Source organism: Mirounga angustirostris, unplaced genomic scaffold (assembly GCF_029215605.1).
Source record: "Mirounga angustirostris isolate CCGP_5_RB_7025 unplaced genomic scaffold, mMirAng1.0.hap1 SCAF_5, whole genome shotgun sequence".
NCBI lineage: Eukaryota > Metazoa > Chordata > Mammalia > Carnivora > Phocidae > Mirounga > Mirounga angustirostris.
In genome coordinates, this window is record NW_026991713.1 from 159,289,211 (window position 1) to 159,316,961 (window position 27,751).

The 27,751-nt window shown below is 47.7% G+C and overlaps 1 protein-coding gene across 1 annotated transcript; it reads left to right on the forward strand.

Moving 5' to 3' along the window:
* Positions 1-27,435, forward strand: SLC5A11 (solute carrier family 5 member 11). Its single transcript, XM_045875182.1, has 15 exons — positions 1-135; positions 2,151-2,222; positions 3,420-3,524; positions 4,728-4,787; positions 5,457-5,561; positions 6,742-6,847; positions 9,367-9,447; positions 11,379-11,584; positions 16,593-16,728; positions 21,977-22,084; positions 22,437-22,587; positions 24,536-24,704; positions 25,075-25,290; positions 25,931-26,099; positions 27,233-27,435. Exons 1-15 carry the CDS (start codon positions 1-3, stop codon positions 27,433-27,435), a joined length of 2,022 nt encoding a protein of 673 aa, XP_045731138.1.
* The last annotated feature ends 316 nt before the right edge of the window (positions 27,436-27,751 follow it).

Here is a 27,751-nt window from a genome sequence, read left to right on the forward strand (position 1 = left end):
ATGGAGAGCAGCTCCAGCAGCCCTCCGCCCACCCAGTCAGATCCCCTGGAGGCTTTTCCCAAGAGGAACCTGGAGCCAGGTGACATCGCCGTGCTGGTTCTGTACTTCCTCTTTGTCCTGGCTGTGGGACTATGGGTAAGCCAGGCCAGGGAAGGCAGGGGAAGAAACTCGCCCAAGGTCATCAAGTAATCTGAACTTGACACTTGTAAAAATGGACCAAGTGTGGATCATAAATCAGGTGCTGTCTTAGGTGCTTGCAAATTTGTGTTACCCCATGTACTTTGCACAAATGTCTACGAGGAAGACACTACTACTGTACTCATTTTATAGGCAAGGACACTGAGGCTCAAAAATGTAAGCTCCTAGGGGCGCCTGGGTGGCTCAGTCATTAAGTGTCTGCCTTCAGCTCAGGTCATGATCCCAGGGTCCTGGGATTGAGCCCCACATCGGGCTCCCTGCTCTGCGGAGAGCCTGCTTCTTCCTCTCCCACTCCCCCTGCTTGTGTTCCCTCTCTCGCTGTGTCTCTGTCAAGTAAACAAATAGAATCTTTAAAAAAAAATGTAAGCTCCTTGTATGTTAGTTAGTTAACAGAGCTGGAATTAGAAGCCATATTTCCTTCACTTTGAAGGTCATGTTCTCTCTTCTTTTTTAAAGGAAGGTTTGTTTTTGTTCTGTTTTGCTTTGTTTTTTAAAGGCAATACAGCCTCATGGTTCAAAAATAAAAGCAACTTAAAGTGACATACAGTGAAAAGTCTCACTACTACACTTCCCTTCACAGGTAACTACTGTTGTTAACTTGTTCGCACGTTAGTTTGAGTTTCCTTATGGAAATCCAAGCAAATATTATTGTGTGTATTTACCTTTTTCTTAAATGGGAAATTGCTTATTATACACATTTTTTTTAAAGATTTTATTTATCTGACAGAGAGAGACACAGCGAGAGAGGGAACACAAACGGAGAGAGGGAAAGGGAGAAAACAGGCCTCCTGCAGAGCAGGGAGCCTGATGTGGGGCTTGATCCCAGGACCCTGGGATCATGACCCGAGCCGAAGGCAGATGTTTAACGACTGAGCCACCCAGGTGCCCTACATGTTGTTTTTTCACCTTGCTATTTTTCACCTATCATAGTCTCTTGGCTATTTTTTCATATCAGTACATAGATGCTTCCTCGCCTTCTTAAAAGTTGCACTGGATTCCATGAGATGATCGTACCGTGATTTATTTAGCCTGTCTTCTTCTGAGGGTCATTTGGATTGCTTCCTATCTTACTGTCACAAACTATGTTGCAGTCAACAAATCAACAAATCTTACACACTCATTATTTTGGATGTGTGCAACTATAATGTAGGATAAATTCCTACAACGTATGAGGTTGTCAGACTGAAGGATGTAGGAGTCTGTAATCATTGAGACCTGGGTCTGAATTCCCCATGTTTCCGCTATCTAGAAATACGGCACAAGATAAGTAACTTTGCTTCCAAGCCTCAGGGTCTTCATCTGTTAGACTGTGGTCTAATGACACCAACTTCATAGAAGTTGGTAGGGATTAACATGAGATGAGCTCTAGAAGCTTAGCGTGATGTCTACCGGCTCTGTTGCTGTGATGCTACGCTGCGCTGATACTCAGGAAATGGTGCCCATCACGAGCTCTCCTACATGAGCCCTGGGGTGAAAACTCAAATACATAGGTGAGCCGTAAGTATGCGAAGCAGGGAGTGGCAGGGGTTGTATTGACCCGAAGAATTTATGTCTCCTCTAAAGCATTCAAATTAAAATCCTCTTAAACCATGGGTTTAAAAAAAAAAAAAAAAAAAAAAAAACCTGGGGCGCCTGGGTGGCTCAGTTGGTTAAGCGACTGCCTTCGGTTCAGGTCATGATCCTGGAGTCCCGGGATCGAGTCCCGCATCGGGCTCCCTGCTCGGCGGGGAGTCTGCTTCTCCCTCTGACCCTCCCCCCTCTCATGTGCTCTCTGTCTCTCTCATTCTCTCTGTCTCAAATAAATAAATAAAATCTTAAAAAAAAAAAAAAAAAAAAAACCCCTAAACTATATTTGATGTCCAAATCTGGCCTGCTGGACTCGCGGTTGGTAATCCATGGCTCAGGAGCTCTGGGATGCCTCTGATTGTTACCTGCCCTCTTCTTTGTTTCAGTCCACAGTGAAGACCAAGAGAGACACAGTGAAAGGCTACTTCCTAGCTGGAGGGGACATGGTGTGGTGGCCAGTAAGTGATCTTTGATTCAATTAAAGTCACTTCTCAAAGATTCTTCGAGGGCTGATGTTCTGTTTAGCCTTGAGTCTCGCAGGACTCTGGTTGTATGTAGTGTGAAAGTCACGGTCTAGAGAAGGCTTAGCTCCAATGCAAATGTTTGAACAAAAAAGATTCATCAGCGCACCCAAGGGAAAAATCTAGTTAGGCTGGTTTTAGGGATGGCTGAGGGCAAGGGTTCAAGTGATGTCACTAGGACCTGGTTTCCCTCCCCCCCATCCCTTCTTTCCTTCTTTCCTTCCTTCCATCTGTCCATATCAACTTCTCTTCTTCTGGATGGGCACTATTCCCAAACAGGGCCAACTTCATGGCAACAAGATGGCAGACACTGCTCCAGACTTTTCATCTTCTCAAGTTCAGTCCAGTATGGGAAGAGCACCTACCTCCATGGCAGTATCCCCAGAAAATATCTTATCTCTGATTGTGTCCCATGCCCACCTCTGTGCCAGTCTCTATCAATCCTCCTGATTACATAAAAGAAAAATTCACAGTTTGGTACTAATATATCTTTATCAACCTTCCATCACTGGCTAATCTCTATGTTTAGCCAAGAGAATGCAGTCCTCACTGATCGAAACTAGCTAGGATTTAGTAACAGAGATGGTGTCCCAGTTCCAGATTCCCAGGAGAGAAAATGTAATTGACCCAGCTTGGGCCAGGTGCCCAGGGCTGTCTGGTCCAATCAGTTGAGACCAGGGATTGGGATCATTGAACATAAGCTTGGCCACTTAGTGTTCTACCAGGAGGGTTATTTACATTGCTAAATTAGAAGCAGAACTGGAATAGAACACAGGCTTCCTGATTCTCATCATGAAGCACCTTCCACAATACCCGTCATCCTTTTCCCTGGGGATGCTGCATACAGTTGTTCATGTTGTGCACTGCACAACCCTATGGCACACAATTCACATTTTAGCCATCATAAATATACATGTTTATTATGCCAATTTCTGATGGTTGGAAGTAAGAGTCTTGGGGAAGAAGAATCTTTTTCTAATTTGAAAAAAAAAGGTGCCAGATAGGCTAGGGATGGCCCTGCCTCCTCTACTTCTCCTTCTGTCTTGGTCCCTCTGGAGCATGGGAAGAACTGAGGGTGGGGAGAAGGTACCATAGACCATCCCTCCAAGATCTGACTTGTCCATCTCCTAACAGGTGGGCGCATCCTTGTTTGCCAGCAACGTGGGAAGTGGACATTTTGTTGGCCTGGCAGGGTCAGGCGCTGCTGCAGGCCTTTCTGTCACTGCTTATGAATTAAATGTAAGTATTTTACCAGGGTGGGTACAGCTCACCCTTTGCCTACTAGGTAGATCCTGGGGGACAGTGTGAATGCCCCGTACTTTCATTTATTTATTTTTGTTAAAGATTTTATTTATTTATTTTAGAGAGAGCGAGCGAGAGAGGGAGCATGAGTGGGGGGAGGGGCGGAGGGAGAGAATCCCAAGCAGTCTCCATTGCTGAGTGCAGAGCCCGAGGTGGGGCCAATTCCCTGACCCCGAGATCACGACCTGAGCTGAAACCAAGAATTGGACGCTCAACTCACCAGGCCACGCAGGCGTCCCTACCCTGTACTTTTTAAAAATAGAGTTGTACTTCACGAGAAAACAAACAAGCACCAAAGGCACCGCTGGTCTGCAAAAATCAGTTTGATCTGCAAGCTTCAGGCTTGTCTGGGTTTGCTTGATCCTGGGACCAGAAGGCTGGGACCCCAAAACACCAATGTGTGGGAGAAGAGGACTCAGAACCTCTCCCTTGTGGATGCAGAAGATAGAAGGACCCGAGGGATACCAGTCGGCCATCACAAAAATGTAGTTCTGTGGTTCAGTGGTTCTTGACCTTCCTGGCACCCCACAGATACCCCAGAGATAGGACACACTGTCTTGTGTAGCTGGGCTCGTGCAGGGTATGACTTTCACTGACCGGGCAGGCATGCACTCTTAGTAGTGTTTCGTCTTCACAGTGACTAACAGTTTTTTTAAAAAACAAGCTTAATTTTTTATTTATTTTTAAGTCATCTCCATGCCCAGCGTGGGGCTTGAACTCACTACCCCAAGCTCGAGAGTGACTCACTCCACCCACTGAGCCGGCCCCTTAGTGACTAACATTTTTAAAATGCTCATTCTGTGTTGCACTCTTAAGTACACTATGCATATTACTGTATGATGGGGTTCACTTAGGGAGCCCATCCTGGCTCAACGAGGGAGGGCCCACGCCTGGATGAAGGGGGACGACACAAGGTTTTAGGGGACATTGAATGAGGAGGCACAGGAAAGCTTCTATTTCCACGCTTCCCTCCTTCTTCCCCTTCTCCCATTATCAGTGTGGGAATATGATAGCCCGGGGAGGATGAGGTACTGAACCCAAGACAGAGCCAGGCCAGGTGACCTCCAGGTGCAGAGGGAAATCCAAATCAGCACCTCAGTGTAGGTGGGAGCTAAGTCCTGACTCTGTTTTCTCGGGCAGGGCCTGTTCTCTGTGTTGATGTTGGCCTGGATCTTCCTCCCCATCTACATAGCTGGGCAGGTGAGTCAGGGTGCTCTGGGATGGGGAGACCATTGGGGAGGGTCACCCTCGAGTTCCCTCCCTCCCACCTGAGGACATCTGTTAGCCAGTTCCTGGGAGCTCCTTGCATGGTGAAGGATGCTGCACAGGTGAGACCGGGGAGCCCTGTCCTCAGCACCTCCCACCTCCTGACCCATGATGAAGATGGGCATAGGCTTTCAGATGTTTCAAATGTTTCAGAAACATTTTTTTCAATGCCTCACACAGTGATAGGTGGGTATATCCGCCTGCACAGAACCCCAGTTCCTCCACACCCCACTCCTCTGCCCCTGTTTCCTCCTTCCTTCTTCTTCTTTTTTTTTTTAAGATTTTATTTATTTTAGAGAAAGAGAGAGTGAGCACAAGCAGGGGGAAGGGCAGAAGGAGAAGCAGGGTCCCCTCTGAGCAGGGAGCCCGACTCAAGACTCGATCCCAGGACGCTGGGATCATGACCTGAGCCAAAGGCAGATGCTTAACAGACTGAGCCACCCCTCTGCCCCCATTTTCTCCTCCCTTCTTAAGTCTATGATTAAGAAGACCATCAGTGCTGCTGAGTTTGGAGAGGAAGGGGGAGGGGAGGGGAAGGGCCAGTGCCCTGAGGCCATTTGCCCCAAATCAGGTGGGTGGTGACAGCTCAGCTCTGGCCCCCAGGTCACCACGATGCCAGAATACCTAAGGAAACGCTTTGGTGGCAACAGGATCTCCGTCATCCTGGCTGTGCTCTACCTGTTCATTTACATCTTCACCAAGATCTCGGTAAGGCGGGGACACAGCCTGGCCACGTCCTTACAGCCTGGTGAGAAGATCGATTACAGCCATTGGTAGTGGGTCCTGCCCATGCATTTCCTCCCCTTGGGCAGGCTTCAGGGAGCTTGGAGGATGGGAGGGGTGGGGGAAGAGGGTAAGCATGGGGAGAGGAAGTTGGGAGAAAAGGTGGAGGGAAGGACACCTCTTTCCACTCCTGCTTTGGCAACATGTCAGGATGGTGCAGGTCGCACAACAGGACTCTTTGAGAGCCCTGCCAGGCCTTGCTGGGGGGCTCTTCTCTTCCTCCTGGGATCAGGCAGTCATCAGGTATTCATCAGGTGTGCTGAGGCCCATAGGGCCTGCCCCACCCTGGCCTTTGGTTGGATGGGCAGATCTCCAGAAAGAGGCCAAGAGCAGATGCATTGCAGCCTCCAGGCACGTGTGCTCAGCTGGCCTGACTCACGCTGATGCTGTCTCCGCTTCCAGCTGGGGCTGGGGAGAGCTTGCCTCAAGTGGGGGGCGGGTGCAGAGAAATTCCATTCAATCCAAACAAAAATAATGGACTCTACACCAGCTGTAGCCTTGAAAGACAGACGTTCGATGACAACATCCTTTCAGAACTCTGCCTCTCAGTCTGGTGGGAAGCTATAGATGTAGGGAAGCTTTCACAGGGGAAGTTATGACCAAGGATGATTACCAACTGGGGAGAGGGGGACTGGCATTCCAGATGGATGGACAGGGCTTGTTAGGGAAGCAGGGAATGTGAAGGGAGTGAAGGAAATGAGGCCAAGGGGTGAGCAGACTGTGAAGCCTGGCATGCAGTTCTAATGTATTTATGTAGACGTTATCATGGGGACCATGCAGGGGGGGCACTGAAGAATTTTAATGAGCAGGAGAAGGTTGTTTGATCGTGACAGTATTTGATAAAGGTTGCAGTGTTGAGGGTGGAGGGTGGAAGACCAAGAGTAGAAGCAAGAAGACCACTGAGGAGGTTGTTGTATTAGCCCAGTGAATGGGTGTCAAATGTAACAGCCCACAGGGCTCCAGCTGGAGAACCCTGATCTGGGAAGAGGTGGTTGAAGAAAGGGCAGTAGAGAACTCTTCCATGTTTGCCAGAATCCAAGCTTAGTGGAGCCTGTGCTGAAAATGTCCCTCCTTTCATTCATCTGTCAACTTCCTGTCTCCCCAGGTGGACATGTATGCAGGCGCCATCTTTATTCAGCAGTCTCTGCACCTCGATCTCTACCTGGCCATAGTTGGGCTGTTGGCCATCACGGCTCTGTACACTGTTGCAGGTGTGTCTGAACAAGGGGTGATGCTTGAGAGACTGTGGCCCACCCCCTCCAATCTTTTCCTGGCCCATCTTCTGATGTTCCCGTGTGTTAAAACCATTCATTTATTACACCTCACTCCATGACCCCAGACAAGGTGATTTCTCTTAGCCATTGTCCAAAGGAAGAGGGATTCCCAATTAGAAGGAGGATTTAAAAATGCACCACAACTGCATCAAGCTATTTTCCATTTGTTTATTGAAGAACTATTTACTGAGAACTATCAGTGCATGTTTATTCACATGCACCCTGTAAAGCTAGGTGGTAAGCGGCTCTAATTCTGAGCCTGAGGTCGGGCAGCCTCCTCTTTCCCCGTTAGAGCTGCATTGTAGGAGAGAGACTGGCCTATAGTAGGGCGGGGACAAGTATCTGGTTTGGAATATTTGCCTTTTTATCTTCATTCTGCTCCAGCTTCACCCTTGTCTGCCTCCTCTTGGTGTAATATAATCCATTCCACAAATATATCTGTATATTACCTAGCATGTGCGAGACATCGTGCTAGGAATGGGGCAGAGCAGTAAACAAAACAGACAAAACCTTTACCCGAAAGGACTTTATATTTTAATGGGGAGACAGACGACGAACAAGGAAATGAAGATATTTCTTGGTATATCATGGTATATCAGGATATATTAGTATAATCTGATAAGTGCTCTGAATGAAGTTTAAGCAGGGCAAGATGGGGAGTGATGGGATAAGGAGGGTTTTTTTTTTCACATAGAATGTTCAGGGAAGGCCTTTCTAAGGTGATGTTTGAACCACATTTTAATGATACGAAGGAAGCTCTAAGGAGAAGTTGCAGGGGAAGGGAATTCCAGGCAGAGGGTACATGTAAAGACTCTTAGGATGAGAACATGCTGGTTTGGGAAACAAAAGGGCGGTCACTGTGGCTGATGTTGAGCGAGCAAATGGTGGTTCAGGCCGCGTCCCGCTCAGCTCCGGGGGCCGTTCCCACAAGCCAGAGAGGGATGCAAGGCTGGGCACTGTGGGTAGAGCAGCCCTAATGAGGGAGAAAGACCAGCCGCCAGCGCCTCGCAGGAGACAAAATGCGCCTGGATTTTGTCCTAAGTGCCGTGGATCTCCACTGGAGGCTCTAAGCGGAAAAGCGACTAAATCAAACATACGCAAAGATCCCCCGAAGGATCTCAGGGGGGGTCAGCACTCATGGAGGCCTTGTGCCTGGAGCCCAGGGAAAGAGAAGGGCGAGCGGCAATAGCCGGTTTATCCTTGTGTTTCCTTGTTTGGGGGTCTCTGTCCCCATGACACTGATCTCTCTGAGGACCGGGGACATGCTGTTTTGTTTGTCTCTCTTTCCCTACCACGTAGAGCTGGGCAGGGCGCTCACCAGAGATTTGGTGAACAATTGAATAAAACACTGAACCCAGTGTCGGGCGCATGATAAATGCTCACACTCGTCAGTGTGGAGATGATGCTGGCTTTTAGTGGGCAGGACCTCGCCGCGCTCAGGCCGGCTAATTGCAGCAGAGGGCTGGGGCCAGAACGGACCCCGGGCCTCTTTCTGCGTTTGTGACGGGGCCCTGTTCCCGCTGGCAAGGAGGGAGAATCAGAGTAGAACACCACAGCTCTGTGCACGGTTTTGGTTTTTTTTTAAGATTTTATTTATTTATTGTTAGAGAGAGAGCATAAGGCAGGGAGAGTAGCAGGCAGATGGAGCAGGGAGCCTGATGCAGGACTCGATCCCAGGACCCTGGGATCATGACCTGAGCCGAAGGCAGTGGCTTAACCGACTGAACCACCCAGGCGTCCCTCTGTGCACGTTTTTTATTGCACACCGACTTTGCCCACTAGTAAACGTGCTCATATCAGAGAAGCATCTCTTTCCCCTTTGGGAAGAAGGAAGAGGGAGGTGTAGTATAGAGAAGAAACTGGAAAGATTGCCCTGTCCAGGTGCCGGCAGACTTGCTGCCATTAATTATATGGCCATGATCAGATCTCACCGGGCTCCATCAAGAACAGGAGGTTGATGACATCTGGAACGGCTGCCTGGGGCAAGGTGGCCTCACTCGGGTGGCTAGTGGTTGGCATGGGCTCTCAGCTGGGCTTCCCCCCACCCCGTGTGAACCATCACCCTCCGGAAGGCGAGCTTGGGCTTCTTAAAGAAGCACGGTGGTCTCAGGACAACACGAGAGCAAGAGCAGAAGCTTCTGGGCCCTTGAGGCTTAGGCTTCGAGCTGCATAGTATCACTCCCACCATGTTCTGCTGGTCAAAGCAAGCCATCTGGCCAAGCTCCTCGTTAAGAGGTAGAGAAATCAGCTTCACCTCAACATGGAAGGAGCAGCAAAACCACAGTGCAAAATGTGCATGCACTCAGGAAGGCGATACCGTGGCCATCTTTGCAAACAACACTAAGAAATCTCAGGCAGGGCTTGAACTTGCAGGTTCTGTCTGCTCCCCAGGGTAACTCCTCTCCACCATGGTACCCGACCCTCACCTCGGTGCTTATCCCCACTCCCACCCCCAGGTGGCCTGGCCGCTGTGATCTACACGGATGCCCTGCAGACCCTGATCATGCTTATAGGAGCGCTCATCCTGATGGGCTACAGTAAGTGGGGCCCCAGGGTCACTTGGGTGGATGACAACCTCTCTCTCAGGGACATCTGCTTTCGTCACTGTGATCAGCAAGCCCAGGGTCAAAAGCATACCACGGGGGCATTCCAGTCACGGGTGATTTGCTTGAGACATGGTTCTTTTAGCTGGAAGAGAACTGGGCTTATGGAAACTTATTGTTTTGTTTTGTGTTTTTTTAAGATTTATTTATTTTAGAGGAAGGGGGAGGGGAGGGCAGAAGAAGAGAGAATCTCCAGCAGACCCCCTGCTGAGTGAGAAGCCCCATGTGGGGCTCCATCCCACGACCCCAAGATCATGACCTGAGCTGAAATCAAGAGTCAGCCTCTTAAGCGACTGAGCCACCCAGGTGCCCCTGAGTGGTATATACTTCTCTATCATTTTACTTTGAACCTATCTATGTCTTTATAAACATAGATATGTGTTTATACATATATATGTATATATTTCCTATTCTTTATATTTTAAGTGGGTTTCTTGTTGACATCATATAGTTGGGTCTTACTGTTTTATCCAATCTGACGATTTCTATCTTGTCATTTGCATCTATGGGTCAATTATATTTATGTACTGATTGATAGGGATGATTAAAACCTACCATCCTGTCAGCTGTTGTCCATTTGTTCCAGATGTCCTCTGGTTCCATTTTTCTTCTTTTAAAAATTATTTTGGTGGGGCGCCTGGGTGGCTCAGTTGGTTAAGCGTCTGCCTTCGGCTCAGGTCATGATCCCAGGGTCCTGGGATCAAGCCCCGCATCGGGCTCACTGCTCAGCGGGAAGCCTGCTTCTCCCTCTCCCACTCCCCCTGCTTGTGTTCCCTCTCTCGCTGTCTCTCTCTGTCAAATAAATAAATAAAATCTTTAAAAAAAATAAATAAATAAAAATTATTTTGGTGTTGGCCCTAAAGTTTACAATGTTCATCTCAGTCTTCCTTCTAATATTATCCTACTGCTTCATGTATCCTTTAAGAAGCTTACAATATTACACTCCCAGATGCTCCCTCCCGTCTTCTGTGTTATCGTTATCATACATTTACACATGCCCTAAACCCCGATGCCCTGCTACAAGTTTTGCTTTAGACAGTAGATTATCTTTTAGAGTGATTAAAAAGAAGAAAAAAAGCCTTTTGGGGCATCTGACTGGCTCAGTTGGAAGAGCATTCGACTCTTGATCTTGGGGTTGTGAGTTCAAGCCCCACATTGGGTGTAGACATTACTTTAAAAAAATCTTAAGGGCTGCTTGGGTGGCTCAGTCGGTTAAGTGTCTGCCGTTTGCTCAGGTTGTGATCCCAGGGTCCTGGGATCGAGCCCCGCATCAGGCTCCCCCTGCATCGGGCTCCTTGCTCAGTGGGGAGTCTGCTTCTCCCTCTCCCTCTGCCTGCCACTCCCCCTGCTTGTGAGCTCTCTCACTCTCTCTCTCTCTGTGTCAGATAAATAAAAATCTTTAAAAAAGAGAACAGAAACCAAATTGTTATTACGGGGGAGCCTGGCTGGCTCAGTTGGTGGAGTGTGTGACACTTGATCTCAGGGTTGTGAGTTCGAGCCCCATGTTGCGCATAGAGAGTACTTAAAAATAAATGAATAGTTATTAGACCTGCTGCTCGGTCTTACTGTTTAATGGAGCAAATAATTACTAAGCCACAGTTTTTGTGTTTTGATGATTGCCGTCACTATATCTGTTTTCCTTTATAATCCTATGTATTTTGTATTATGCATTGGTTATTAATATTCTGAGAAGCAATATATAATCACCACCAAAGGCATAAAAACAAGGCCAAGAACCTTTAAGGTGACTAACTTTCTTTGTTAGCGCTGCTCGAAGTAGGATGTCACCCATCCAGCCATCCCCTGACCACTCGCCATGGATTGCTCTGAGTTTCTGGCAAATTTGGGTTTCCTCTGCATCTTAGGTTTTGCTGCAGTTGGTGGGATGGAAGGCCTGAAGGAGAAGTACTTCTTGGCCGTGGCGAGCAACCGGAGTGAGAACAATAGTTGCGGGCTGCCTCGAGAAGATGCCTTCCATATTTTCCGAGACCCCCTGACATCTGATCTCCCGTGGCCCGGGATCCTACTTGGAATGTCCATTCCATCCCTCTGGTACTGGTGCACGGATCAGGTATAGGGCACCTGATGAGGGAGCGCCCTCCAGGACGCTTCTTTGCTTGGGGGGCTGGAGGCTGGGCTGGTTTCCTCCATCTCTTCTCTTGTTTGCTTCCGCCCCTCCCCCGCAAGCTCGACTACTCCTTCTTTCCTACTGCTCTACATTATTTTACTTCTTGAGCTTGCTCATGTAATGGCAAATCCAGGGCTACTAATATTTGCAAAGGGGAACTGTTTTTTGTTTGTTTTTAAAGATTTACTTAATTATTTTGAGAGAGAGAGCGAGCAGGGGGAGGGGCAGAGGGAGACAATCTCAAGCAGACTCTGCTCAGCGCAGAGCCCGATGCCGGGCTTGATTTCACGACCCTGAGATCATGACCTGAGCAGAAGGCAGACGCTTAACGACTGAGCCATCCAGGTGCCTGAGATGATACATTTTAAATGGAGTTTAAAATTGATACCAGGTATCATTTATCAACAAATACTCACTGGGTGCCCTCTAGTACTAGACACTTGGAAATCATGAGTACACACATCAGACAGGGCTCTCTTCTCTCCTGGAGCTCACCTTCTTCTAGTGGGGGGGTAGACAGACAATAAGTAAATTATGTGGAATATTTAAAAATGATAAATGCAATTTTTTTTTAAAGCAGGGTAGGGAAAGAGGGGTTAAGAAGGTGGGAATGCAGTTTATTTATTTTTTTAAAAGATTTTATTTATTCATTTGAGAGAGAGAGCACGAGCAGGGGGAGAGGCAGAGGGAGAGGGAGAAGCAGGCTCCCCGCTGAGCAGGGAGCCAGACGCAGGGCTTGATCCCAGGACCCTGGGACCATGACCTGAGCCAAAGGCAGACACTTAACCAATGGAACCACATAGGTGCCCCAGGGCTGATGGAAGTTTAAAGTAACCATCACGGAGTAGGGCAACTGAATTTATGCAGGTGGCCATGCCAAGAACAGAGCCCAGTTCCCCCCATGGGCCAGAGTTCCTCTACACCCGGGCAGTGGCGAGGTGCCACTTAAGACGAGACCATCCTTGGCAAATCTCCTCCCCCATCCCAAGCAAATCTCAGGTAGGAGAGACTTTGGGACACAGTATAAGATCTAGGCTAATAGCATGGGCTTGAAACGTCACAGGCCTGGAATCAAGTTCTGGGGGCATTGGAATACTAACATCTTGTTTCCTTGTTTCCTTACTAACAGTGTGGTTACTAATGGTTACAGAAGAGGGAAGCATGAGGAATTTGGCCATAATCCTTTGGTCACAGGGACAGTTAATAAACCATTAAAAACACTTATATATATATTTTAAAGATTATTTATTTATTTATTTGACAGAGAGAGACACAGCGAGAGCGGGAACACAAGCAGGGGGAGTGGGGGAGGGAGAAGCAAGCCTCCTGCTGAGCAGGGAGCCCGATGCAGGACTCGATCCCAGGACCCCAGGACCATGACCCGAGCCGAAGGCAGACGCCCAACGACTGAGCCACCCAGGCGCCCAAAAACATTTACATTTTTGCGATGGTTTATGTTAGTGCTCTTGACACAGCTCACCACCAGCTGATACTTCTGAATTTGTACAAATATTTCCTTGAGGGCGCCTGGGTGGCTCAGTTGGTTGGGCGACTGCCTTCAGCTCAGGTCATGATCCCGGAGTCCCTGGATCGAGTCCCGCATTGGGCTCCCTGCTCGGCAGGGAGCCTGCTTCTCCCTCTGCCCCTCCCCCCTCTCATGTGCTCTCTCTCATTCTCTCTCTCTGAAATAAATAAATAAAATCTTTAAAAAAGAAAAAACAAACAAATATTTCCTTGAGATGCCTCAAGCCCTTCGTAGCTGGAATTCCAGCATGCACCCTGTGAAACCCACCTCCAACCCACCCGCATTGTTCAGGAGCCTGGGGACTTAGTCACAGAGGACTCAGTCTCCTTCCAAACGCCAGGCAGGGCAAGAGGGCCTAGAAACCCACGCCCTCTTGATCACACAGTGTAGCCGCTGACCTGGGTTCTGCGGAGTCCCGAGACTGCATTGCTTCATTGTGCTGGTCCTGCCCTAGGGAACGTAGAGCTTTGCCAGCCCTATATCTAGGCTAATTTTAAGATTTTATTATTTATTAGAGGGAGAGAGAGAGCGTGTGCAGGGGGAGATGCAGCAGGAGAGGTTGAGAGAATCTCAAGCAGACTCTGCGCTCACCACGGAGCTCCACACGGGGCTCGATCTCACAACCCTGAGATCATGACCTGAGCCGAAGTCAAGAGCTGGAGGCTCAACTGACAGAGCCACCCAGGTTCCCTTAGGCTAATTTTAGAGCAGGAGAAAGGCAAAACTAAGCATTTGTGATTCGCTGACAGAGAATATTCCAGATCTTCCTGGGTCGAGACTGAAAAGATAAGTAACAGCGGACAATCGTAATGGCACTTAAACGTTTACTACTGCTGTGCTGTGGCCAGTCCCTGGTCTAACCATTCTACATGAATTAATTCCTTTTCATACCATCCCTCTGAACTATGGTTCCATTACTTGGGCCTGGGGGTTATCCTACAGGGGGATCCCCTTCCCCCCAGGCTTGTGGGTTTTCAAGGAACACAGATCTTTTCAGACGTACTCAGCTGCTTCTTAAATTGATGTTTGTATTCTCCACTTCATGGGAATAAAAGCCAGAATTCTTTTTGGTCACAGTTTTGGATCTCTAGTAGAAAGGGCTTTGTTTTCCAAAGCTATAAATGCTCTCCTCTCAGCTTCCAGAGGGATGGGCTAGGATTAAAGCCTGGGTGCCTCTTTGGGCACCTTACTGAAGCAACCAGACGTATTCTATAGACCCTGATATCCTCACATTTTACTACCACATTCTAAAGTGTTCTAGAAGGCCGCCTGGGTGGCTTAGTAGGTTAAGCGTCTGCCTTCGGCTCGGGTCATGATCCCATGATCCCTACATTGGGATCCCTGCTCGGCTGAAAGCCTGCTTCTCCCTCTCTCTCTGCTGCTCTCCCTGCTTGTGCTCTCTCTCTGTCAAGTAAATAAATAAAATCTTTAAAAAATTTTTTTTAAAAAGTAAAGTGTTCTAGAAAACCTCAGTAGGTATATATCTGGAGTTCTAAAAAATAACATAATAGTTAAATCAAATTCTATAAATTTTTTTAAAGATTTACTTATTGATTTGAGAGGGAGAGAGAGAGAGAGAGAGAGCATGAGGTGGGGAGGGGCAGAGGGAGAGGGAGAGAGAGAAATTCAAGCAGACTCTGCACTGAGCAGGGAGCCCAATGCAGCGCTCGATCTCACAACCCTGAGATCACGATCTGAGCCGAAACCAAGAGTCAGATGCTCAACTGACTGCGCCACCCAGGCGCCCCCATTAAACCAACCTCTAAACAAGGATGGCTAACTTCCCAGCTCTGGATTGAGGGCCTCCATGCTCTCCACTTTTCCTCACATAAGCCAATCCTGCATTTTAGAGCCTTTCACTTTATGGCATCCAAACAAATATAATTTATGCCTGTCAGGGTACACTTGGTTGCAAGTGACCAAAAAAAAAAAAAAAAAAAATCAAACTCAAACTACTTCAGAGAAAGGATGGGGGATGTATTAGCTCATGGAATACAAACAGGAAGTTGAATGAGCCTTCAGAAATTACTGGAACATATTCTGGTTTCCCTCTCCATCATCCATCTTTTTTTTTTTTTTAAGATTTTATTTATTTATTTGAGAGAGAGCACATGGGAGGGGGGAGGGTCAGAGGGAGAAGCAGACTCCCTGCCGAGCAGGGAGCCCGATGCGGGACTCGATCCCGGGACTCCAGGATCATGACCTGAGCCGAAGGCAGTCGCTTAACCAACTGAGCCACCCAGGCGCCCTCTCCATCATCCATCTTTATCGCCTATAACTGTTGCCTCCCACTGCAGACCAACAGGAAAGAAGCTGGGAACTCCCTAAGTCCCAGTCCAAAAATGCTGTAGAAGGGTCTAGCATGGGTCAGGTGCCTACCCCTGGATTAGGCAGCTGTGCCCAAGATGAGAGTGTAGCCATGTAGACAGGGCGTGGGTTTCAAAAGAAGGAGCAGGACACTCTAGGAAGACTACCCCATTAATGCCCACTGTCACAAAAACTGGGAAGAATCCCAACTTTGTCCTGCTCGTCACAGCAGTGGTAATGATGTGACATTTCATTCCCTTTGTCCATAGTTCACTGAACCGGCTTGTAAAGGCTCTGGTAACTCAACAAGGCCTCTGTAGCTTCTGCAGATGCTTCAAGACTCAAAGCCGAAAAAAATAGGAGAGAAAGTTCTGGGCTCATGTCGATTCGATCTGAAGGCTGGAGGAGGATTTTGGGGGACCACTCTCCTACTCAGAAAACACTCTGGAACAAGTTATTCCTTTTGAGTAGATAAGGTTTTTTGTTTTTTTAAAATTATGTGATATACATTTTTAAAGATTTTATTTGAGAGAGCATGAGTGAGGGGAGGGGCAGAGAAAGAGGGAAAAGCAGACTCCCCATTGAGCAGGGAGCCTGATGTGGGGCTCGATCCCAGGACTCTGGGATCATGATCTGAGCTGAGGGCAGATGCTCAAACAACTGAGCCACCCAGACACCCCAAAATAACTTGAATTTTAAAGAATCTTTCCCAATATGATGGTGGAGGTGCAGCCAGTGGTCTAAGCTCCTCTCATAGTTGGCAATTCTAATGGAGGCTGTAGGTTCTTTCCTTTGCCTCTTCTAGGAAGAAGTTCTGTGGGAAGTTGTAACTGGCCCACCTTGGATTCATACTTTTCCTCAACTGATCATGGTAGCCAGAGAAGTGGAGAAACTCCATGTAGAAATCGAACTGGCCAGGTCCAGCCCCAGGATAAAGGAGTAGGGAGGGGATGGAATGGGGTTCTTAGCTTCCTCAACTGGACCACAGGGATTGGGAATAGGAAAGTGATGTTTCCTCAAAAAGAAGCTAGACAAACCAAGATCCCAAGTCTGCGATGCCTACCAAGAAGCTTTGCACACTTAGCCACTTCAGCCTCCAACCACCCCACTGTTTTCCAGGTGATCGTTCAGCGGTCTCTGGCTGCCAAGAACCTGTCCCATGCCAAAGGAGGCTCTCTGATGGCTGCCTACCTGAAGGTGCTGCCTCTTTTCATGATGGTGTTCCCTGGAATGGTCAGTCGTGTCCTCTTCCCAGGTGAGAAGACAGTGGGGAGAAGAGATCGTCTGTCTTTGAGTTGCAGACCCTGTGAAGTGTTCTAAACATGTGATTGCCATCAGAGATTGGGACTGGAGTCCCTACAGAGTGATTTGGCTGAGGCATCTCTATCCAGACATCTGACTCTCTCCTGTTTCCTAACAGGGCTTCAACAGGAGTGTCTAGTAGATGTCCCAGGCCAGTAGAGGGGAGACCCATTTGGGGTCTTGCCTCAAATGAATTTTTTTTTGAACCCACAAACTACAGGCTAAGATCTTGTGGTTCCAGATGTCAGTTTCTTAAAGACTAATGTGAGAGTGCCTGTTGTGCTTTTTAGTATTTCAGCTCAATGGTTTGGTTAGTTTGGCCCAGTGGAACCCCTTTGGGGTACATAACAAAAACCAGGGATGTCAAAGCCTCTAGAATATTTGCCTTAGATTTTTTTTTTAATGTGGTAAAGTGATGAGATTTGCACTGTGTGGATAAACAGGACTGGGGGGAGGGTGTTATTGGGAGTCATCATGATGTCAGGAACTGCTGATCTGTAGGGAAGAAAGCTCCTTTATTCCGAATCACTGAGCTTTCCTCCCGTACCCACGAAGGCTGTTATTAACTCAAAGGGGAGGGTAAGATAGAGTGCTCCCTCCCCTGCGTTTTATCCTACACAATGTCAAGCACAGGTAAAGAAAGGGTAGGATGGCCTAGAAGTTTTGTCAAAATAATTTAGGACAATAAGCCTTAGGAGCAAAAAGCTGGGGAAGGAAGGGGGCGGGGGGGAGGGGGGGAGAGCTCTCCATGGTGCTAGACTCTCGGCTTCCCGCTCCTCCAGCACAGAGGGCATGAAGAACCCAGAGTCACTGGTCCTGGTTCCAGGGAAGGTGCACAAGACTTGGGAAAAGCCAGGTCAGAGTAAGAACTGGGATTTGGGATTTGTGGTGACTTGATGGAAAATACACAGGGGTAAGGCTTGACATATGAACAAAGAACGTAGCTTTAAACAACCTACATTCATCATGCTAAGAGTCTTACAGAGAGTGTGGTCTTTCTGAATATGGACTCTGATTTGAATGTTGCAGCCAGAATCCTGGCTCTGCCACTTCCTAGCGGTGTGACCTTGGAAAGCCACTTGCCTCTGTTCCCTCACTCATAAAATGGGGATAATCCTTCATGAGGCTTAAAGCAGTTCTCGGCACGAGGTAAGCACTATAGAAGTGTTTACTCTTATTTTATGTATTATCTCATTTATTCCTCAAAACAACCTTATGAGGTGTAGGTACTGTTAGGGCTCTTTTCATTTACAGATGAAGAAACTGAAGTTCATCCACTCATTTATTCTTCCATGTGTCCATCAAAAATTCTGAGAGCCAATGATCTGCCAGGCCTTATTCTGGGAGACCCTGGGGATCCATAAGTGAACAAGACAAACAGTATCCCTGCCGTTGGTGGGGCTCACATTCTAGTGGTGGAGGAGACACAGAAAGATAAGGAAATAAGTAAATGAGACATTCATTGATTATGTTGAGAGCTGTGAGCCATTGATTGTGTTGAGAGCTGGGTGGGGGGATGGGGTAACTGGGTGATGGGCATTAAAGAGGGCACATGATATGATGAGCACTGGGTGTTACACTGAACTGATGAATCACTGAACATTATATCAAAAACCAATGATGTATTATACCTTGGCTAATTGAATTTAAATTAAAAAAAAAAAAGAAATGCAAACTTTTGGGCCTTGTCCAAGACCTGCTGAATCAGAATCTCTTGAGGTTGAGGCCCAGCAATTTAATAAGCTCCCCAAAAGATTGAGAAGCCCTTGCCTAAAGTGCCAGGCTCCAGGTCAAGCCACTCTACCTTCCTGTTTCCATGTCTCCCTCTATGTCTGCTCTGCCAGTTCCCCCTGAATCTTTAATTGGGTCCACAAACCACCCAAAAGGATGCTCTAATACTGAGCTATAATGAGCCTGGACAACACCTTCTTCCACTTATCCATCTGATAAATGGTACACACTTTGAAAGGAACCATAGTGGAAATTAAGAGAGAAGCAAAACCACCCTCAAAAACAGTAAAACACAAGTCTAGAAATGTACCCATTTATAAACCCAATCATCTCCACCTGAGCTCTGGAATACATTAAGGGTATGAGACCTATCCATGATATTTACTAACTGTTTGATTTGGGGAAGCCTTTTCACCTTTCTGGGCCTCAAATTTACTTGTCCTTACAATAGGTGTAATAACCACATCTTCCCCATGGAGTTGTGAAGAATACAGTGAGAATTGTATTGAATTGAATGTTAACATTTGGAAATAGGAGATTTTGTGTTGTTTGGATCTGACCTTGCCAGAAGCATCCTTTTTTTTTTTTTTTTAAGATTTTATTTATTTATTTGACAGAGAGAGAGACAGAGAGAGAGGGAACACAAACAGGGGGAGTGGGAGGGGGAGAAGCAGGCTTCCCGTGCAGCAGGGAGCCCAATGTGGGGCTCGATCCCAGGACCCTGGGACCATGACCTGAGCCAAAGGCAGACACTTAATGACTGAGCCACCCAGCACCCCCAGAAGCATCCTTTATGTCAACTATCAGAGGGCCTGATAAGAGAACCCACACCATATATGAAATGGTTGATTAATTAGCCCAAGACAGGTAGGTGGTTGTTACCCAATGGTGTGTTAATGATCCATAAGGCTGTTGGTTTCAGTTGTAGCTTAGCCAACTAATATCCTAGGATGATTATATTCTTTTTTTTTTTGAAGTAAGCTCCATGCCCAGCATGGAGCCCAATATGGGGCTTGAACTCATGACCTTGAGATCAAGACCTGAGCTGACATCAAGAGTTGGATGTTTAACCAACTGAGCCACCCAGGCTCTCCGGATGAAGCTGAACAGACAAGGACAACTGCCACAAACATGCTTTGTAAACTGTGTATGTCACGTTTCATGGTTGAAAAGTGCATGTCTGGAAGGCTAAACAACCTAAGGTTAACAACCAAAGGTTAAACTATGTAGTTAATTAAATATCCCAGGGAGAGTCTTGCTCCATCTCAGTGTACCTTGAAGAGAGGAGCTTTTGGGGGCGCCTGGGTGGCTCAGCTGGTTGGGCTACTGACTCCTGGTTTTAGGTCGTGGTCTCAGGGTCCTGGGCTCAAGCTCTTCCTCTTCCTTTCTCTCTAAAGTAAATAAATCTTTAGAAAGAGGGAGAGAGGAGCTTTTGGACAAAAAGAGGTAAAGTCCATATGATCTGAATGTGAATAAGATCTTTGCCTGACCTGGGAGGCTCCTTACAATATTCTGGGCATGGGAATGAAATTATTTCCTTATCTTCTTTTAAGACTTCTCAGAAGTATCATAAAAAGCCAAGAACTTTGACCTGTCAAAAGCATTTTTCTCAAGATGGTTTCTGCTCAGGACTTCTCTTCAAATATCACTTTTGGTCTACAGTCTTAATTTTGTCTAAGACTTGAACCAGAGCTTTGGGGGCATCTACTTCTGTTCTGTAGCAATTGTATTATTAATTGTGGCCACAACACCCATTGGTGGATGTTTGTGAGTCGAAGGGTCCCAGCCTTTGAGAAGACAATAATGTGTGGAGAAATTTTATGAAGATCAGTTTGCCCTTGGACTTCCCAGTGGATGAAAGGGCCTAGGGCTATATCCATTTCTTGGGTCTTATATTACATTAAAAAGAAAATGAAGATAGAACAATACTGCATTTTAAAATTGTGGTGTCCTTTAAGTGGTTATAGTTATTAAATTAGCAGTTTCAATGCAGGTAAAAATATAGAGACTAAGTGTACAACCTCACCTGGAGATACTGTCAAACATCTACACTTGGGGTCTCAGTTAAATGGTCATCATGACCTTGATAAAGCACTGGAACCAGGCAGAAAGTTGGCATGAGCGGTGGAGGGCTTCATGTTCACTTGTAAACTGAGGTTCGAGATGGGCGGACAGGAAGCCCATCACCCTTCAAAATGAGGACCAAGGACTGAAGACTTTGGATTGAGCAGAGGGGGCCCAGGAGGGATTTATGGGAGTTATTTCTCAGTCCACCTGGTGAAGGAGACTTGAGAGGTAGTAAGTGGCCCAGCTGGGGTGAGTGGTGTTGGGTAGGCATTGGGGCGTTGGTGAGGAGCACTGGTTAACTCAGATGTCAGGAGCTGAGGAAGTGAGAAGGTGACAAGAAAGGTATCCTTCAGACACAGGTGCCAAACCATTGAGACCAGAGTTCTGAAGGTCCCAGTGGCCAGGATTAAGTCTTGGATAGGGTGCCTGCCAGACTATTAAAGACAGAAAAGCATATACTCTCTTGGTCTTCCTTCTCTGAAAAATTGGATTTCGAGTCAGGAGACCTGGGTTTCAATTCTGCCTCTGGCATGACCTTGCTGGGTGTTTATACTCAGGTCTCTCGCCCTGATTCTTCATCTGTGAAACGGTGGAAGCAAGCACTGTGATAGCTAGCTCTGTCCCATAGAAATTTGTTGAGCACCTGCTCCGCCTCACGCTCTGGACTCCAAGCAGGAGTATGGACGTGTATGCTTGGGACGTGTTCATCATTATACTAGGAAGAGATGACAAACTGCAGATGCCATGAAGGCTGGGTGGCTTTACACCAGAAAATCAGAATGCTGTTCAGGAGAGCAAAGACCCAACACAGAAATGCAGGAAGAGGGGGGAGAGAGATTCAGCTAGCACAGTTGGGTTGTTAGGAGCCTAATATGAGAACAGCTCTTGAGGAGCTGGGGGAAAAGAGGGATTTGGAAAATATTCGCCCTGTGTGGGGCAATGGCATTCTCCTGTGCATCCCCTAAGGAACTGTAGGCAAGATATGAATTGCTTGTGTCCCCATTTTGGGGGCCCGGGGGAATGCAGCCTGATGGGGGATGCTGTGGAGAATGGCCGTTAGGTGTCTCAGTTTTATTTGGGTGACAGTAATAACAGCCGAAGTGCATTCAGTGCTTCCTACATATCAGTTTCCGGGCCAAGCACATTATGTCTGTCATCTCAGCCAACCCCCATGATAATCATACAAAGTAGACTTACATTACTGTCCCAGTTTTACAGATAGGGCAAGGTTAAGTAAGAAGGTCATGGTTTATAAAGTCTAGGCTCCTTTTTTATTTCACGGAGTTATACAGGTATAGATAGTCATCCTGTCTCCCGGCACGGGCCTGCGTCACCCCATGCTAGTGGCTCGGCCTGGGCTCACAGGGTCTTTCTGCTCACCCTGGGCCTTGTTTTATCCACAGATCAAGTGGCTTGTGCAGATCCAGAAACCTGCCTGAAGGTCTGTAGCAACCCCTCTGGCTGCTCCGACATCGCATATCCCAAACTGGTGCTGGAACTCCTGCCCACAGGTAATGTCCACTCGTCCCTAAATGGAGTCCCCGTGGAGCTCCCGGAAGGGAAGACCTTGGCCGGGCCCTGATCTGAGGGAGGGACAGGATGGGAGGGCAGCAGGAGGGAATGCGCTCTGGGCTGAGGGACTGAGCCCCAGAGCCAGGGCCCTCAAATAAAACCCAGGTCCTGGCTATGCCCCTGCTCCAGCCCCCGTCCCTCCTCATGGCTCCCACCCGAGTTCTGCTTCCTCCCGGTGGCACCTACTGGGATCAGCTGGTGCTGTGGGCCTGGGGTAATGGGGTCATGAGTGGAGGCAGCAGCAGTTAGCAGGAAAAGCCTGAGGCCCATAGACCTCCCTTTTGCCCCCAGGGCTCCGTGGGCTCATGATGGCTGTGATGGTGGCGGCGCTCATGTCCTCCCTCACCTCCATCTTTAATAGTGCCAGCACCATCTTCACCATGGACCTCTGGAATTACATCCGGCCTCGGGCATCAGAGAAGGAGCTCATGATTGTAGGCAGGTAAGGTTGTACTGAGTGGGACTGGGGAAGGAGAGTGAAAAGTTTAGAAACCCAAGGAGGAGAAAGCTGAGCCCACCCAGAGGCAACCCGACCAGCCACTCATCCTGGAGGCTCAGCCTCCTCTGATGGCAAAGGTGAGGTTCCTTAAGACTCTGTATGAATAAATCACTCATTCAAGAGATGTTTGCTGAGCACCTACTATGTGCCAGGTGGCTGGGTGCAGAGCAGGGAAAAGCAAAGATTCAGTTTCTGCTTTCACAAAGCTAAAGAGAAGATAATTAAAGAGAGAGGATAATTAAAAAGAAATTACAACCCCAATGAGTGCTATGAGGAGGAGCCAGGAGATGTAGGGATTCAGAGGAGTCCCTAGCCTGGACTGGGTGAGACCTGAGGGATGAATAGGAGTTAGCCAGGTAAAAGGGAGGAAGGGGTTCTGGGGACTGGGCGGGGGTGGGGGGTGGGGAAGGTTTCCCTACTAAGGCTTCTGTAAGGTCCTGAAATCTAATGGGGGGAGAGGGGGAGGAAACGGAAGGGGCCAAAATGGATGGTATGCAAGTCTTATGTAAAATACATGCTAATAAGCATCTTGGGGCCCCGAGGGCTATCTTAGCTTTAGGTTAGGGAAAGAGTTCTTAGGTCTGACACTGAGAACATAACTCATAAAAGAAAAAAGAAAAAAAAAAAGCTTCATCAAAAGCTAAAACTTTTGGGCGCCTGGGTGGCTCAGTTGGTTGGGCGACTGCCTTCGGCTCAGGTCATGATCCTGGAGTCCCTGGATCGAGTCCCGCATCGGGCTCCCTGCTCGGCAGGGAGTCTGCTTCTCCCTCTGACCCTCCCCCCTCTCATGTGCTCTCTCTCATTCCCTCTCACACAAATAAATAAATAAAATCTTTAAAAAAAAAAAAAAAAAAAAAAAAAAAAAAAAAGCTAAAACTTTTTCATTTCAAAAGACACCATTAAGGAAATGAGAAGACAAGCCACAGATAAGGAGAAACTATTTGCAAGTCGTGTAGCTGACAAAGGACTTTTGATCTAGAATGATTTGCAAAATGAGATCATAACCCTAGAAAATTGCAGGGAGATACCACAACGTGCTCACTAAAATGGCTATAATCAGAAAGACAGAGGGACGCCTGGGTGGCTCAGTCGGTTAAGCGTCTGCCTGCCACTCCCCCTGCTTGTGCTCTTTCTGTCTCTGACAAATAAGTAAAATCTTAAAAAAAAAAAAAAAAAAAAAAAGAAAGAAAGACAGACAAGGAGATAGAGAAGTTGGAACTTTCTTAACACTGCAGGTGGGAATGTAAAATGGTTCAACTGTTCAAAACAGTTTGGCAGTTTTTAAAAAAAATTAAACATACAACTTATCATATGACTGAGCAGTTGCATTCCCAGAAATGAAAACATACGTCTACATAAAGATTGCATTCCCAGAAATACATAAAGACACAAACACAAATATTCACTTAGCAGCTTTTGTTTACAAGAGTGGAAAAATAGAAAAAACACAAGTGTCCACTGACCACTGCAGGATAAACAGTGGCATGTCATGGTAGATCCATTCAATGGGGTATTTTTCAACAATAAGAAGGAATGACATACTGTGATCATGCATGATGCATGGATGAACCTCAAAAGCATGCTACGTGAAGGAAACTGGCTGCCAAAGACCACATGCTGTTGAATCTTATTTCTGTGCAAAGTCCAGAAAAGGCAAACCCATAGAAACAGGAGCAAATAAGGAATAAATTGTAAATGGGCGCGAAGGAACTTGTTTGGAGTAATGGACTTGTAAAACTTGATTGCATTGCCCGGAGTTACGGGATTGTACTCTTAGAATGGGTGAATCTTGTGGTATGTAAATTCTACCTCAATAAAGCTGTAACAGAAAGAGCAGTAAGTGTTTATGGGGAAGACATGCTAACGAGGGGCTCTCTCCGCCTGGCACTAGGGCGTTTGTGTTGCTGCTGGTGCTGGTCTCCATCCTCTGGATCCCCGTGGTCCAGGCCAGCCAGGGAGGCCAGCTCTTCATTTACATCCAGTCCATCAGCTCCTACCTGCAGCCACCCGTGGCCGTGGTGTTCATCATGGGATGCTTCTGGAAATGGACCAATGAAAAGGTAGCTCATCACCCATGAGGATGTCTTAGTGACATGGGTGGCATTCCGGAGGATGAGTTCTGGGGACGGAGGTGTGGGGAGGGGGCCACCTGGCCTTTGAAGAGCAACCATGGGGGTTCTGTTTTGATGCATTGTGTCATGAAACAGGAAGCTAAATTCACAAGGAATGAGTAAATTATTCATGAATGATTAGTTATGTGTGAAAGATAAACAGATAAGTAGCTGCAGTCCTTTTCAAATTACTGACGCCTGCATCGACCGTCCCTAGAAAGGCGGGCTCTTGAAAATGGCTCATCGAGGTCTGCAGAGGCTCAAGCTGGCCGCCCCGTAACCCTGGACGTCTCTAAGATGGCCTTGCTCTGATTTGCAGGGGGCCTTCTCAGGTCTGATCTTGGGCCTTCTCCTAGGCTTGATTCGGCTGGTCCTGGACTTCATTTACCCGCAGCCTCGGTGTGACCAGCCAGATGACCGCCCCACCGTGGTGAAGGATGTCCATTACCTGTATTTCTCCATGATTCTGTCTGCAGTGACTCTGATCACGGTGTCCATTGTGAGCTGGTTCACAGAGTCGCCCTCCAAGGAGATGGTACCTCTGGGTTTGATACTATATAACCACTGAGATCCTTGGCTGCAAGCGACAGAAAACTGACCCAAACTGGCCTCAGCAAAGATGGTTTGATTGTTCAAGAAGCTGGGACATCCAGGGTTGGGCTTTAGGGACAGCTTGATTTGGGATGGAAGACCATCCGAATCCATCCTTCATTTCCACCCCAATTTTCAGGCCCTGTGTGGGGCTGGCAGTTTCCAGGGATTTTATCTTTTCTCATGCTCATCAAGCAAAAGCAGAAACATGTTTGTCCCAGCATTTCCAGCAGGGTTCCTGATTTCCATCGATGCAGTCAGCTCGACACATGTTTACCCATGAACCAGTTCAGTTTCTGTGGCTAGAGAAATGCATGTGCTGAATGGCTGATGGGGGGGGGTCCCCCCAAAAGCCCCAGGCTAGGGTTAAGCTCTGGGGGGCCAGAATGAAGGAGGGCGAGATCCCAACAGAATTAGGGCTGCTGAAGAAAGCCAGGGGAATCGTGGGGGAAATGTCCATTGATTCTGCAGAGGGCAGGGAGCTGGAGCTTGTTGGAGGTGCAGTGATGGGGGGCGTTCTCACATGTGAGGCTGAACATGGGTTCGAGCAGGGGACCCTAATCTGATCCATCTCTGCTCCTTAGGTAAGCCGCCTGACCTGGTTTACTCGTCATGACCCCATGGTCCAGAAGGATCAGGTACCACCAGCAACTCCCCAGACTCTTACCATCTCTCCAAATGGGACATCAGAGGCCAGCATCACCAACATCCAGTTGGAGATTGTTCAAGAAAACATAGCCAAACCCCACTGCTGTGAGTTGCCTCTCCTCGGTTACAGTAGAAGCCCAAGAAGCATTAGGTGTTTAAGGGGAGATTTTTCTACCAAATCACCAGCCAGAAGGAGGATGTCCTTGGAGTGTTAGCATCCCCTGACCCCCAGTATCTGTTCTAACTTTCAACAGATGCTCAGTGGGGAGCAATAACAGCAAACGCATGTTGAGTGCTTGCTAAAACATGGCTCACTCAATCCCCATGAAATCTCACCGGGTAGGCTGGAATGCTATTGGCTTTCTCTAAATTGCTGGTTTCAAACTGGCAGCTTGCAGACATACCGCGGTGTAGTCCACCTACCATTTTAATAAGAGGTGAGTTAACATTGAAAAATCAGGAGATTTCACATAAAATTCCAGATTTCCATCTCCTTTTGAAACGTGGGAAGATGTAACAACACTGGGCCCCCATGTCTGCATGACTCACGTTGTCTGGAGCTTGGAAAGCAGGCCCTTCAGACCTGGGCTGTGCCCTTCAGTGAGCCAAGGTCCCCACCTGCCCCTATTGCCCCATGACCCTGCGGCCGTGGGCTGTCATTTACCATCACACGTGGCCTTTTACATCTATCAGTATACATGTACCTGCACGTACAAACGTTCTGTGGCTATGTATCCATGTCAACCCAACGAGATAGATCCAGAAGACCATGTGTTTCAAGAAAAATGAGAGAATCCTTCCTGGTTCATATTTTGACGAGTTTAATAAGCAAGGTGGCTCCCCTTGACCACGTGCCTGGCTCTAAAGGCCGTGGAGCTTGCAGCCCCAGCTTCGAATGGGGAAATAGTTTCCCCACAAGAGTGCCCTTCTCTGCGTTGGGCCTCCTGGCAGGCAGTGTGATCGAGAGGAGGGAGACAGATTTGGCTTCTAAACCCACCCCTGCCACTGCTTACCCACCAAATGGCCTCACCCAAGTTAGTCAAGTGAGGCTCTGTCTCTTCATCTGAAAATGATAAGTCTGAAAATACCACTCTTCCGGATTAAGGTATTCATGAATACTTTCCAGAAAAGGTATGGAAAATAGTCACTGGGAACGGAACACAGCTGGTCGGCCCCTCTGCTCCCTTCTCTGGGAGACACAGCCCACATCCTTATGACCTTCCTTTGGGTTCTTCTAGGTGACACGACCCCAAAGCGGTCCAAAGTGATGCGAGCCATCTTGTGGCTCTGTGGAATGGAGAGCCTGGATAAGGAGCCCCCGAGCAAAGTGGAACCCGTCATAGTTTCCTTGGAAGAAAACCCCCTCGTGAAAACCCTTCTGGACATCAACCTCATCATCTGCGTTGGCTGTGCCATCTTTCTCTGGGGCTACTTTGCTTAACGTCCGGGGGTGAACCCAGGGGTCCAGTCTGTTGTCTGCGCCCTCTTTTTGTAATGAAAGGAAATAAATAATAAAGCTTCGTTTGTTTACTGTGAGGTTTCAAAGGAGTTCATGGGCCATTTTCAACGTGACACTTAGCTCTTTTCTTCTTAAAAGGGAATGGAGGGTAGAAGGTAGGGGAGAAAAGAAGTGTCAAAGCTGCCTCTTCTCAAAAGGCTATTCACTCTTCTTGTCTATTGTGCGACACCACGGGCGAAATTCAAACTGATAAACAAGTGAAGAGACCCGCCAGGCCTCCCAGCCTGGCAGCAGCCCC